The following is a 14,336-nucleotide window of genomic DNA, read 5'->3' as shown; positions in this document are numbered from 1 at the left end:
AGTTTGGATGAGTTTTTAAAAAACTGTTTTTGGCTTCATTCTAAAAAAATATATATTTCTTATTTTTATTTGAATTGATTGTTTTTATGAAAATTAGAAGTTTTTGAATTCCAAAAGTATTTTTGAAAAGTAAATTAGGAGGTATTTATGAAAAAAATATATATATTTTTTAAATTTTAAATTAGTATTTTGTTCCTAATAATAATAATAATAATAAATGAAAAAAAAAAAACCACATTCACCTAACAACTATGGCTTTGTTCACTCAATACTATTTTTTAATTGCCACTATTTAAAAATAATAATAAATAATACTCTTTCTGTCTCAAAATTATAATTTGAGTTGTGTTCGGCATGAGATTTAAGAAATATTGATATTATATTGGTAGTGGGTAAAAAGTATAGGTAAAAAACTTTTTTGCCCTTGTGTAAAAAGTAGTGATAATTGTGTAATAATAATGAAAAAGTAACGATAGTTTTATAGTGATATGGTTATTTATGGAAATGAGATTATTGTTTTGAAACGGACAAAAATGGTAAACATGACTGTTATATTGAGACGGAGGGAGTACAATATTTTTTATAAAAGTAAAAAAAGGTGAAAAAATAAAAATAAAAATGAAATACTCACTAGAAAAAGTTAAAAATCAAAATATTCAATTTAAATAATATATTTTTTATTTTTTATACTATATACTAAAAATCAATTTATCTAAAAACGTCTGGAGCTTATATTTTACTTGCATTTTTTCTTGTAATTTTTTTTTTTTGGTAGTAATAATATAATTTAATTTCTAATTCATTACAATTTGCTTGCACTGTTTTTTTTTTTTTTTTTCTAGCTGAAAATCTATTTTCCAAACCAACACAAACAAATTAGATTAAGTAGATAATTAACATATGCATTATTATTGAATATTGCTTTTTGATTATAATCCAAATATTAAAAACAAATTGTAACCTGATTTTGTTAAAAGAGGTTAGGCTAGGTGACCTACTTCGATGAAGTGTGTGTTTATATTTTTATATTTTATTCATTTAATACTCTATCCATCCGTCCCAATACAATAGTTTTATTTATCATTTTTGCCGGTCCAAAATAATTGTCTCATTTTCATAAATAACCCTATCAACCATAAAACTACCTCTATCTTTTCATTTTTATTACACAATTGTCACTATTTTTTACATTAATACATTCACAGGGGCAAAAAAGTCTTTTATCTAAATACCAATATAATATTAATATTTCTGAAATATCGTGTTCAACTCAATTAAGACTGTAATTTTGGGACGGAGGGAGTATTACTTTGAGTGGCAATATTATTAGCCTACGGATCATGTCCTGATTCACAATTGTATTTTAATAGTTCATCTTGTATTAATAATTTAAAATTAAAAATTATGATTAAAATTAATAGTTTTGATTTAATTCAGGACAGATATTACTATATTAGGTGCACCAGATACGACATTTAAGGTGAATATCTTTTATTATTTATTTTGAAACAGACTAAAATATAAATGATATAATATGCTATGAGATAAAGAAAATACAATTAATCTTTACTTAAAATATAAATAACAAAAATGTCAAAAATATTTTTTATATGTCTACTGACCAATAAAATATTATTATTTATTAATTTAATACAATATTTCAAAAGGTTCGTTTGAGTATTATATATTCCCTCTGTCCAAAAACATATTTTTCATTTAAATTTTGCACGTTGATTAAAGTAAAAAAATTTATTTGATTTTTGCACACGAATTAGAATAAATTAGTATTTTATAAATATACACTATAATAAAGTAATGTAATGTCTATTTTATCTTTTGAAAAAAAAAAAGTAATATATAAAATTAAAAAAAAATATATTTTGATATTTAATTAAAAATTACTTTTATTTTAAAAAAAACACACCATTGTTTGTACAGCGTTTTTAGAAATTTGGTATTCATTTGGAAATTTTTTATAATGAAAATTGTGACATACAAATCCATTTCCAACATTTAATATAATTTAGGGTGAGAATATTGGGAGCATCTGGTAACAATAAACAAATTCCTAACAGAGTTAACAAGCTTGATCAAGACTTGGATTAATGGATTGACGATGTTGGGCTTTAAAAAGCATTGGATTCAGTAGCAGTAGCAGTAGCAGACATCACCCATCCTTTCAAGATCTTCTTGCATGCATTGTTCTGTATCGACAACTTTGGATTACAAGCTAGCATCCTCCAATTTATCATGTCTTGCTAATGCCAATGCCAATGCCAAAGATATCCCAAAGATTCGAGAAAATGGCTATCAAACTCGTCCCAACAGCCAGAGTGATCACCACCGCTGCCAACACCTTGTCCGATTTCGTCGATATTCCCCCAGCATCTCTGCATCAAAGTCCCGACTTAAAAATAAAAAGAAAAAAGAAAAAATTACTCGTAATGTGGTTTTAAAACTCAGCTTAAATTTCTTGTACTGATTTAAATAGTAAAAAATTTGAATTGGAATAGTTATATGATGTGACAGCTATGATGTGATATTTTGAAAGTAAAATTGATTTTTTTTTTTTTGTATAATATAAAAAATAAAAAATAAATATGTGTTTCAATGTTTTTGGGAAAAAAATATTTGATAAATAGTAGAAATCTTGACAAATCCCCCAACAAACACACCCTAAAATTGCATGGTGCCTTTCTACTTTAAAGAACGTAGCATGAAACGCTTTTTACAATTTTTTATGCGACGAGAAGATGATTTTTCATCTACATTTTTTGCATGGTGGGAGTTTCATGCAACGATTTTGAAAATATAGGAACGCTATGTAATTTTTAAAGTACAAGAAATTTAAGCTAAGTTTCGAAAGTTTCGAAACCTATATGAACAATTTTTGCTAAAAAAAAAATCGGCCATAGGAAATTACCTGAGAACTACGAGACTGGGAAATATGAACATGATGCACATGACCGTCGTCGTTCCCATCAATTGAAACAAGAACCAAATATTCGGAATGGCCACTGCCGCCAAATATATGAACGCGACCATAACTGTCGTCAGCCAATAGAACCGAACGCTGTCTGTCGCCAACACCGCTCTCTTTGGGAAAAACAGTTCATCGACATTCACCCTTAAGGAGTAGTTCATTACCGGAAACACCAGCATCAGGTGGACTGCATAGCTCAGTCTAATTACGTCGTTTACAATTGTTGTGACAACAGAACTAGAATCCGATGCTCTGTCAAAATTAACTAGCATGTCCGCCATTATAGAGTCCCCAAAGAGAAGGTACCCAAAGAACCCAACACCAATGTATATCGCGACGCACAACACCAATGAAATTCGCACTGCTGAGCTCATATCCGAAGGTCGCCCGAGCTCTTCTCTAACTGGATGAACTGCACATCACCAGAAGCAGCTTGCAATTTATTATAAATTACGACAAAAAAAAGGGACATGACATCACACTCACAAGAAGCACTTTTACCGTTAACATGACACCCGAAGGCAGTTGCAAAGATCGGTATGGTTGTAAACAGATCTAGCGCAGAAACACCATTTGCAAAGTCTGGAACCAGTCTTGGCCTTTCTATTTTTCCGGCCCACGTGGCATGAACCGCCATCACCGTGCAGATGGCCACAAAAAAGCCGGCTAGTATTACAGACACGGCTGAGGCGTGCCTTAGTGAATCTGCAGATGATATATACTTATGTGATTTAGGCAGGCAGCGAATCTAAACGCTAAATATTAATCTTCTTTGTTAGGATGGTCGCATCCATTGGATAATAACTAACCTATACGCCTTAGAAGAAGTAAAGGAAACAAGACAAAAATTACGACAAAAAGGAGCGAGCAGGCACGCGAATTCCACCAATGGATACCAAACCATTCTTGTAGAATGCCCAAGTGCACTGTTCCATCGGACTTGTTTCCCGAGAGAACATCCCCTGTAATTGTAAAGAAGCCATCGAAAGACAAATGTAAGAGTGTTTTAGATAGTAACATTCAAATAAAATTGCTCGACAAGATATCTAAAGGCAGGCAGTGTACCGATTATAATCAAATAAATGATCAAAGCACCAAGATTGGTGACCATGACACAGACTTGAAGAGCAACAGATCCAGGCTTCCCGAACGACTCTGCCATCAATTTCCCATATGTATTCGACTCAACAGAGTGTGTGTACTTCAAGAGAAACTCGACAGTGACTTCCACCAAATAAGCAATAACCATGATAACCACAATGCTAGGGATCACCCCAAGCACCTTGAATGTTGCCGGAATCGACATAATCCCGGCTCCCACCATGCCAGTCGAAATGTTGAATATTGCCCCTGAAATCGATGCACCCGCATCATCCTGTCTCTTATCATCTCCTGACTGGATTTCCTGCAGCAATGGAGCACCAGTTCCAGCCTCAGGGTCAGGGCTGTCTTCTACCCTCACCATCTATCTGCTACCAGAAGACCAAAATAACTTCAGCTTTCAAATTCTCCACTGTGATCCCATCTCAAATCAAAAACCCTAATTATAATACAAAATGACAGCAGAACAGACATTCTTATAATATTTTTTAATCTGTCAAAATTCCACATGATTGGTTGCTGTACAGAAAAATTGCAACTTGGATGGTACCGATTGTTTTTCACACACATATATATATAAAGTTATCCTAAAAGATATACAACTACAAGATGATTGGCTTCTGATTTTCGCCTTTGTTTTCCAGCCAATCCAATCCAATTTTATATTATACTTCAAAATCATATACCAGGAAACTCTCTCGAAACGCAAATACACTAACCGTAATTTCCGAGGACTTTCGTCGAGCAAGTAAACTGCAACCCCTAACTCAAAGTAAAAAAAATTCAGCCGAGCAATTCAAAATTCTCCCGAATCAACGCTTCCTACCTGAGAAATAATCCATTTTCAAATTCAAAATCTACTCATCACCAAAAGATATGAAAAACTAAATTACTGAGAGCTCAGGAAGTGCTAAGTACGATGCTCCCCGTATTTCTCTGAGATTCCTCGGAATTCTTCGGCCGTCTAGATAACTACCAGGGAATTCGTCACCTGGATTGGACCATTGTTGTACTACGAAGTAGAGATCATTGGGCCGTCTCTCTCTGACCCTATCCACATTATACTGTTTTTGGAAGCTTCACGCCTTCACCTTTATAGCTTTCTTTTCTTGAGTTACATCGTGAAGGCAGATCCCAGGAGCACGGGTCCTAATTCAATCCATGCCCAAAAGGCCGTGATAAAACATCTGTTATGTCCAGATTACTTTCCGGTTTTGAAGTCCTGATTTTGCTAAGCTATTTATTTCTTTATATTTCCAACTAATGTACATTAGATAGGAGTGTGCAAAATTATCTTCTTCTTTTTTATTATTATTTTTTTTATGATAAATTGGTAAGTTGGGTATATTGGAATATGTCAAATTTAATATTTTCAAAATTAATTTGAATTTAATTTTATTATTTTTAATTCAGATTTACCGATTTTAAATTCAAATAATTATTTATTTTTATTTAATATTATATATACATATATTTTATTTTTTAAAAAAATTACTTTATAAAATATCAATTCACCATTTTATATTTCAAATTTTATATTATTTTATTTATATTTAATTATATTAGTATAATATTTTAAATAAATTAATAAATTTAAATCATCATAATTAAAGGGAATATATGCCACCATTTTAGATTAATATTTTGAACTTAATTCTTTTCTTTTTTTTATTTGTCCTTCCACCTTACTTACTATTTTATGCAATTTTTTAATTTTTTATTTTATCATTCGCATAACATAAAAATTACTAATAATTATGTGATCAATTTTTCTTTTTATTATTTAGCAAGTTATTTTATGAATTTCTATTTTTGTTTCGAAATTATAATTTTGATTTTGCAAATTTACAACAATTAAAATTATTTAAAGTAAAAAAAAATTATTTAACAAGTTATTTAATGAATTTATATCTTTTAAAATATTAAAAGATATAAATTTATTAAAATACTAATTAATATATTTCTATTTTTTCTAAATTATAATTTTAGTTTTACAAATCAAATAAATATATATGTATTTGAAGGGTGTAATATCCATGGTGCGTTTTGATTTTAAAGAATATTTGAGAAATTTATAGTTTTAATGTATAAAAATTTCATTTTATTGCAGTATTTTATTTTTATTCTGAATATATATTTTTTAATTATATATTGTGTTATTCTTGTTTCTATCTTTTTTTTCTTTTTTTTTTCTATTTTTATATTGTATGTAGTTTTTAATATCCTGTAATTAAAATTTAGTTGTCGACGTCTTAAAATTATTGATAAAATTTATTTTCATTGTATAAAAATATTAGACCCGAGATCGAATCCGAATTCGAACCAGATAGATCAGTTTTTAAGTTGTCACAGCACGTGATCACTGCCACGGATCAATAACTTCTACAGAGTTTGTCTGCCACGTATCTACTTCTTCTGCAGAGTTTGTTAAGAATTTGTTAGACTCGTCACTTCATTTCAGTTGCATTTGTATATACACTCTGTAAAATGCCATTCTCAAAACCTTGCTTGCTGCTGCTGCCTCTGTTAATTTGAGCTCTGTTTCTGCTTCTACTGTTAATTTTTCAGGTTAACAATGGAGAAGAAGGGGGAAGTTTCCGGCGAGAAGAACGCGGTGGCGGCGGTGGCTAACAAATATGAAATTTGTGAACAATTCTGCTTCGTATGCAAAGATCTCGGGGACCATAGCTACTACTACTGTGATTACCCGTAAGTTTTTGTGTTCTTTTTGGTTCATCTCTGTGAATTGTGGGGCTGTATTTGTATACATATATCAGTGTTTGATTTTGCCTTTTTCTGATATCTTAATTAATCTGTAAGTTGTGCCCTTTGATCATTAGATATCTTTACCAAATTAATTTTCAACTTTGATGTTTAATGTTAGATTGTTTATGTTGTTTTAGATTTCTTGAGCACTTTTTGTTTTGTTGTTTAAGGCTATCGTAAAGATATTTATTGATTTTGCTAGATTGATGACATCTAGGTGTGTGTTTGGTTGAGGGTTTGGATTTTTCGGTTTGTTGAAAAAAAATTGAAAGTTAAATAGTTGTAGGATGTGATATCAATATGAAATGGTGTGATGTTTTGAATGTAAAAATAATAAAAATAATTTCTCAATCAAACACTAGATTGTTTTTACGTTTTAAGATTATTTGCACACTTTATATTTTGTGAATTTTTATGTCGGTTAATGCTATTGTAAAAAGTTTTCTTTGTTTCTTCTAGATTGATCATGGCTTGATGAATAGTAAATTGTTTTTGTCGTTTTAGATCGTGTATTCTTGTTTTGTCATTTTTATGTTGGTTACGTAAAGATTTTATTTTTTTGTTTGTTCTTTCCTAGATTGTTTTGTTATTTTAAAATTATATGTACACTTTTTATTTTGTTGTTTTTATGTCGGTTACGTAAATCTTTTTTGTTTTATTATTTTTTTTTTCTAGATCGTTTTGTGGAGCACTTTTTAATTTTGTCAAATTTATGTCGGTTACTATGGTACAAAATTTTTTGTTCTTTCTTGAATTGACGATGACTAACTGCTAGATTCTTTTGTCCTTTTAATGCTGGTTAATGCTATTGTAAAGAGGTTTCTTGTTTCCTCTATGATCGATCATTTATAATTGTTCTAGCTAATATATTCTCAATGTCTGTATGAAGCATTAATAACATATATGTATCTCTTTTCAGGGGTTGTTTGAAAGTTTATCATCCCGAGTGTTTGAACAAGGATGAATCATTTTGGGGAAGTGAAGTCTACTGGGCATGTGGTAATTAACCCAACTTATATTTTCTGTGTTTGTCGTATTAATATATATATATATATATATATTGTGTTGTTGGTTTATGCTTCATGTATTTCGTGTGCTACCAGTACTGCACTGACTAATTATAGTTAGCATAGTAACAATAGCAACTTTTCTAAGATGAAAATTGTCGAATGAAAGTGATATTATTCTTTTATCTTTATACCATTAGTGAAACTCATTATTTCCTTTTGCAATGTGTATCACTTCACAATAACATTTTGAGCTTTTACTATGCAAATTTTCAGATTGGCACACTTGCTACAATTGCAGTGAAGCTTCTGCCTTCTATTGTTACACCTGCAAATATGCAGTCTGCCCGCGCTGCGTTCATGATTCAGAATTTTCACTAGTCCGAGGGAGATATGGATTCTGCAGTAAATGCCTGGACATTGTTCAAGTGCTCGAAGAGCATGGAGTATGATTTCCGTAAACTCTAGTCAAGATATTGGCACTCTTAATAGATTTATAAGTTCGACTCAAGTTTTAATAGGATTCATTCAAGAAACATGATGGAAAATTAGTTTGTAGTGTTTATTTTCGTTGTATTGGATTAATAAATTTTAATGACTGTACTAACATTGCGATCATTATGCACATACCTACGACATATTATGTAGACCTTATGAAAATATGAAAAAATTGCTATACATAGTCTATTAAGATCGACATTAAAATTTAAACATGATGAAGCTTCAAGTTTTTCATTTCTATGTCTTGGTTAGATTTAATGCTTTCATGTTTCTATTCTCACCTGATTGTTTCTTTCACTGCAGAAAGGTTATGATTTGGGCTTCTTCGATCCGAATAGATACTACGGTCGTTTTGAGAGTTATTATAAGACCATTAGAATAAAACAAGGACTTCGTTCAAGAGATATCCGTGCTGTAAAGGATCGGAGTAATAATTCAGTAAGCTATAATACCAAAAGGAAAAGGGAACCGGAGGAAGAAACTGAGAATAAATCTCCGAGGAAAGATGAAGATCCTGTTCCCCTTCCCCTTCCCCTTTATGATGCAGCCATTGTGCCGGAAAACATAGAGCTTCTCTACTTGAGGAAAGGCTTGATTCGCGAACTCCTCAAGCAACCTGAATCCTTCGAAGAGAAGGTTGTCGGCTGCTATGTTCGTATAATTTTAAATCCGAAAGATCGGCGTTCACTGCATTCTTTCCGGCTCATGCAGATAAAAGGTTGGCCCCTTAGATTTTATTATTTAGTTATGCTTTTTTGATGAGCTATGTTTTTACTCCTCAGTACTCATACTTTTCGTCGGCCTATTAAATTTTGAAACTAGTTCATTGATTGTGCCTCGTGTGATCAGTTTCTTATCTTCGACATCTTCTATTTTATTTTCATTTCCAGGTGTTAAAAACCTCCCGAGCAGTGAAACCAATGGTGACACAGTCCTTCAATTCACCGATGTGCCGGAAGAAACTTCCGTCAATGACTTATCAGAGGGGGATTTCACCGAGGTACTTAAAATTAATCGAATGTAGTGGTAAATTCAATTCCTTACGGTGTTATCCATTTGAATAATAATAATAATAATAATATATCGATCTTAAATTATAGAGATATCATATTTGTGGTGATTCACATATTCATCATTTTGGGTTCTGTATGAAATCACTTATGTTAAAGGATGATCAGACTTGTTTTACTCATTGAGACTATGACACTTAGGGAAGAAAATAGATCAGACTATCTATTAGAGAGCCTATAATTTAACCTGTTTAAATTTTGATATACGTTTAAACTTTTTAAAATAAATAGAATAAGTTTAGATTTTACAAAAAAAAAAATCTTTTTAGCCTATCAGCTTATATAGTAGGATATCTTTTCATTTAATATATACAAATATTATATTTTTAATTATTTATAATTAATAAATAATCATATTTGATGACAATAAAAAATAAATTTTTATTTATTTTAATTAATTTATTATATATAATAAATAATTGTATTTATTTTTTATGCTAATATTAAATTTTAAAAAAAAAAAACTAAAAAACACTATACAAATTATTAAATAGGCGGTTAGGTCCGACTTTAAAATAAGTCAGGCTTAGGCCTAAAATATACCAATAGGTTACCTGACCTATTTCCATTCCTCGACACTTACTTCCTTTTGCATAGAAAGTTTAAACTTAATTCTTCACATTTCTTCTGACATTTTGGTCTTCCTCCCCCATTTTTATCCAGGAAGAATGCAAAATTTTGAGGGAAAAGGTGGTCTCTGGTCAGCTAGAAAGGCCAACAATCGTAAGTATATTCATCATATCTACAGCCATCTTTATTCGAAAATGCTTAATCGATTTATTCATATGTATTCAGCAATCTGCTGTATATAATTGTGTAAGGAGTTGTAGTTAAAACTTATATCTATGTAAAGACACATGGTTTGTTTTTTCAGGTTTGCGGAAAAGATTGAATAGATCTTTGATTTGTTTTTCTGCTATTAATTGAAAAACAATGTGGTGATGCAGATTTAAATTCTGTGAAGTATGAATTTGGATATGTAAAAGTAGAAATCTGGTAATAATTGAATCTCAAGACCAATAATTATAGATTTGCATATCTGCTAAAAAATGATTGCTTAAATTATTCAATTTCATATGATTTTGGCAATAATTTCTTGCGTCTAGTAGATTTTTATTACACTATTTATAATGTTTGTCCAGTTTCTGCTTTTATATGAACCTGTTGTTGTTTCTCGACAGACTGATCTGGAAAAGAAGGCGAAGATTATCGTCAAGGATCGAATGAATTACGTATGTTTCGTGGCTTTTTTTTTTTTACCTTTTTGTTCAGGATTAGCTTCCATTCGATGTGGAATCATTCATTGGATTAAAATGGTTCATCTATTACTATGAAACTGATAACTCGAAATTCCTGATATGCTAATTACATTTTAGGATGATTTCCTTGTTATTTCTGAACTTCCTTATGGTACTTCAAGCCGGTTTCATATCTCATCGTTTGTTAAAATGGTGCAGAAGATCGATAAAGAGCTGGCCTTGCTGCCACACCTCATCGATCGTGCCAATGAGAAAGGGTGGAGGGGAGAATATCCTTTCGTAATTATTAGTCGAAACATTCATAATTAAACTAACTCACATTGTCATTTCCTTACCTGAATTGTCACCTTAACTTTTATTTTCCTTACTTTGTTCGACTACATTGAGAGGAGAAGGATCCTAAAGGACCCTTCTGAACGGCAGAAGATGTTGGAATATGTTCCCAACATTGTAAACTACATGGTCGAGCCAGGTGCTATTTTTGGGCCGAATGATTGAAGTGCAAAAGCGGCCGAGGATTGCTTTGTGCATCAAACCTTCCAACTAATGTGGTAAGAATTTTCCGAGCTATGTTAGGACATAAGAACAATGGCTGGTGTTAATTGATTTCTTCTTGTTACAGTTTCAGAAAGCGCAGAAGTTCTGGAATGGCGGGATTTTATTTTAACTAGGACATCATTTGCTCGGCCAGTCAGCCCGATCGAAGTGTACAAGCTAGTTCAATGGAGTGAGGGTGAAAATGGATGAGGAGAGCATGATCGGCGAAACTATATTTGGAATGGATGTTAATGTTGCCGCGAAGGAAGTGTTATGGTTCAGCTCGTTTTACAATATTTTCTATTGTTCGGCCATCATGTGTTGGGATTATTAGGCCTTGTTTCTATGGTCAGATTTTGTTCAAATTTGGTTAGCTTGTTCTTGACATCGAAGGTTTCATTTTGAATTGTTGGATCGTCCGGTGGAGCTTCGGTTGGATCATAAATGCCGTTTGAACTTTGAATAGATACAGATTTTGATGAAGCTTTAGTTGGGTTATAAATGCCGTTTGAACTTTGAACGGACAACAGATTTTGATGAAGCTTTAGTTGGATCATAAATGCCGTTTGAACTTTGAATGGACAACAGATTTTGAATAACAGATTTTGGTGGAGCTTCGGTTGGGTTATAAATGCCGTTTGAACTTTGAACGGACAACAGATTTTGGTGGAGCTTTGGATGGGTCATAAATGTTGTTTGAATTTTGAAGGGACAACAGATTTTGATAGAACTTTGGTTGAGTCAGAAATGCAGTTGATGAAGTTTGAATATACAACCGATTTTGGTGACATTTACCCTTTTTTTTCTTGCTTTTTTTTCCTAATTTTTTTTTTTCTTATTATTATCTTTATGACGCGAGGATTCTAAAAAATATGATATTTGGGATTTATGGCTCAGCCCAATTAAAACCGACTATTATCCGAATCTCAATATTGGATCAATGGATTCCTCTGATTGTGAGCCCATTGGATATGTTGGATGTTGTATTGAAATTAGGGTTATATATGTATATGCCTTGCGCCGCTCAATGTATGTTTTGTATCAATCGAGAAATCTTACTTCTGCATCGCGACTGCGTTCCTCTTCCTTCTGCTCTCTTTCCTCTCAAAATTTCCGGTGAGTTCGAGATTTTTCTGGTAGTGTTACTGTAGAATTTGTAGGTTAGTTCGATTACAGTGAAGATCAGAGTTTTAGAACTGTGTTGCGGTTGGATTTGGGCGATTAACACTTTACAATGCAAAATTTCAGATCGGCACACTTGCTACAATTGCAGCGAATCTCATGCCTTCAGTTATTACACCTGCAAATATGCAGTCCGCCTGCTCTCCATTCGCGATTCAGATTTTTCACTAGTGAAAGGGAGATACGGATTCTGCAACACTTGCCCAGAAATTGTTCTGATGCTCGAATTGTATGGGGTATGATATGATACGATTTCGGTAAACTCTATTCAAAATATTTGCAATTGGATTGATAAAATTTAGTAGCAGCTAGAATCACTTCTATGGCGATTTTGTCGATCTTATCAAAATATGGAAGTTTCTGCTATACATAGTCTATAACATTTTACCTTTACAAAACATGATGAAGCTTTAAGTTCTTCAATTGTATGTCTTGGTTAGATTAAATGCTTTTATGTTTCTATTCTCACCTGATTGTTCCTTTCACTGCAGAAAGGTTATGATTATGGATCGTTTTGAGAATTATTATAAAATCCTTAAAATAGAAGAAGGATTTCGTTCAAAAGATATTCGTGCTACAAAGAATCGAGGATATAGTTCAGGAAACAATAATACCAAAAGGAAAAGGCAACCGGAGCAAGAAACTGAGAATAAAGCTCCGAGGAAAGATGAAGATTCTGTTCCCCTCCCCCTTTATGATGCAGCCATTGTGCCGAAAAACATAGAGCTTCTGTACTTAAGCAAAGGGTCGATATGCGAACTCCTCAAGCAACCTGAATCCTTCGAAGAGAAGGTTGTCGGCTGGCTGCTATGTTTGCATCATTTTAAATCCATAAGATCGGCGTTCACTGCATTCTTTCCAGCTCATGCAGATCAAAGGTTAGCTCCTTAGATTTGATTATTTAGCTCACTGCTTTGATGAGCTAATGTTTACTTTTTTCGTCGCCATAGCTATTTCAAAACTAGTCCATTGATTGCTCCTCCGAGTGATCAGTTTCTTATCTTAGAAATCTTGTATTTCATTTTCATTTGCAGGCGTTAAAAAGCTCTCCAACGATGAAATCAATGGTGAGACGGTCCTTCAATTCACTGATGTGCCGGAAGAAACTTCCGTCAATGACTTATCAGAGGAGGATTTCACCGAGGTACTTAAAATTCAGTGGTTTGAGGGATAATGTTTTCCGATAGGTGGAACTTCCAAGAAGACATCGATCTGATCCCTTGGATACACTACCGATCCTTGAAGTGTGCTGTGGATTGAAACGAAGAAGTGTATATATGGCTGTGGAAAATTTTGAAACTTACTAAGGTAATCTCGAAGATGGGTTTAGAGACAAAAATGAGGGCAGGTTCAAATGGAATAAAGACTAAAGGCTTTGTAACTAATTCTTGAAAGTATGCACCTAAAACAATTACTAAAATAACCAACTTATTTACTAGTTCGAGAAGAGTGGGAAATTGAATTATTTACTCAAATATACATAAAATAACATGTACTAATTTTTGTCAATGGATGAGGGTTGTGGATTGAGGATTGATTTTTTATGTTTTTAATTTTATTAATTTTTATTTAAATTGCTGGGACAGATAACAGATGAGTAAGTATTGTAGTTAGGGTGTGTGTTTGGGGGATTGGATTTACATCCAACTATTTATCCAATTTTTTTTTTTTCAAAATACATCAAATCAAACATTTATTTTTTATTTTTTATATTATACTAAAAATTAATTTTATATTCAAAACATCACATCAACATTTGTTTATATTGCATCGTACAATTATTCAAATTCAAAATTTTTATTATTTAAATCTCAATTCAAAACCCAAATCCAAACAAACACGCCCTTAGTGTATTAAATATTTATAGGATTACATCTTAATAAAATATATGTAATATGGATTATTTGCAAAATGAATCAAATTTTGTTAA

General features: G+C 31.9%; 3 protein-coding genes across 5 annotated transcripts; 2 read left to right on the top strand and 1 right to left on the bottom strand.

Moving 5' to 3' along the window:
• Positions 1-1,957: 1,957 nt before the first annotated feature.
• On the bottom strand, positions 1,958-5,244 carry LOC127262231 (amino acid transporter AVT6C-like). Of its 3 annotated transcripts, none has more exons than XM_051290824.1 (7): positions 5,003-5,244; positions 4,804-4,910; positions 4,049-4,452; positions 3,793-3,945; positions 3,485-3,688; positions 2,924-3,395; positions 1,958-2,407 (listed from the first exon to the last, which is right to left on the bottom strand). In XM_051290824.1, the coding sequence occupies exons 3-7, from the start codon at positions 4,446-4,448 to the stop codon at positions 2,338-2,340; spliced, it is 1,299 nt and encodes a 432-aa protein (XP_051146781.1). In that variant the 5' UTR covers positions 4,449-4,452; positions 4,804-4,910; positions 5,003-5,244; the 3' UTR covers positions 1,958-2,337. The 3 variants fall into 3 exon arrangements, with proteins under 3 accessions (XP_051146781.1, XP_051146779.1, XP_051146778.1); XM_051290822.1 differs by having other exon boundaries at positions 1,958-2,390; positions 4,049-4,455; positions 5,003-5,238; XM_051290821.1 differs by having other exon boundaries at positions 1,958-2,390; positions 5,003-5,236.
• Positions 5,190-12,003, top strand: LOC127262232 (zinc finger CCCH domain-containing protein 19-like). Its single transcript, XM_051290825.1, has 11 exons — positions 5,190-5,273; positions 6,653-6,793; positions 7,770-7,849; positions 8,134-8,303; positions 8,662-9,076; positions 9,249-9,358; positions 10,092-10,151; positions 10,610-10,660; positions 10,886-10,956; positions 11,056-11,238; positions 11,310-12,003. The coding sequence occupies exons 2-10, from the start codon at positions 6,660-6,662 to the stop codon at positions 11,183-11,185; spliced, it is 1,221 nt and encodes a 406-aa protein (XP_051146782.1). The 5' UTR covers positions 5,190-5,273; positions 6,653-6,659; the 3' UTR covers positions 11,186-11,238; positions 11,310-12,003.
• A 205-nt stretch (positions 12,004-12,208) lies between these two features.
• On the top strand, positions 12,209-13,936 carry LOC127262233 (uncharacterized). Its single transcript, XM_051290826.1, has 4 exons — positions 12,209-12,340; positions 12,473-12,642; positions 12,898-13,284; positions 13,441-13,936. The coding sequence occupies exons 2-4, from the start codon at positions 12,638-12,640 to the stop codon at positions 13,445-13,447; spliced, it is 399 nt and encodes a 132-aa protein (XP_051146783.1). The 5' UTR covers positions 12,209-12,340; positions 12,473-12,637; the 3' UTR covers positions 13,448-13,936.
• Positions 13,937-14,336: the final 400 nt, after the last annotated feature.

This window comes from Andrographis paniculata, unplaced genomic scaffold (assembly GCF_009805555.1).
Source record: "Andrographis paniculata isolate CXL003 unplaced genomic scaffold, ASM980555v1 Contig65END, whole genome shotgun sequence".
Classification (NCBI taxonomy): Eukaryota; Viridiplantae; Streptophyta; class Magnoliopsida; order Lamiales; family Acanthaceae; genus Andrographis; species Andrographis paniculata.
The sequence above is the reverse complement of the archived record's forward strand: the minus strand, read 5'-3'. Positions and strand labels throughout refer to the sequence as shown.

Excerpts from the sequence above, each read along its gene's own strand:
- LOC127262232 (XM_051290825.1), top strand. The coding sequence starts at position 6,660 with ATGGAGAAGAAGGGGGAAGTTTCCGGCGAGAAGAACGCGGTGGCGGCG. Across the intron at positions 10,152-10,609 it reads AGCTAGAAAGGCCAACAATC|ACTGATCTGGAAAAGAAGGC; the intron begins GTAAGTATATTC and ends GTTTCTCGACAG. Across the intron at positions 10,661-10,885 it reads TCAAGGATCGAATGAATTAC|AAGATCGATAAAGAGCTGGC; the intron begins GTATGTTTCGTG and ends AAAATGGTGCAG.
- LOC127262231 (XM_051290822.1), bottom strand. The coding sequence starts at position 4,448 with ATGGTGAGGGTAGAAGACAGCCCTGACCCTGAGGCTGGAACTGGTGCT. Across the intron at positions 3,946-4,048 it reads CATTTATTTGATTATAATCG|GGGATGTTCTCTCGGGAAAC; the intron begins GTACACTGCCTG and ends TTACAATTACAG. Across the intron at positions 3,689-3,792 it reads ACTTCTTCTAAGGCGTATAG|ATTCACTAAGGCACGCCTCA; the intron begins GTTAGTTATTAT and ends TATCATCTGCAG.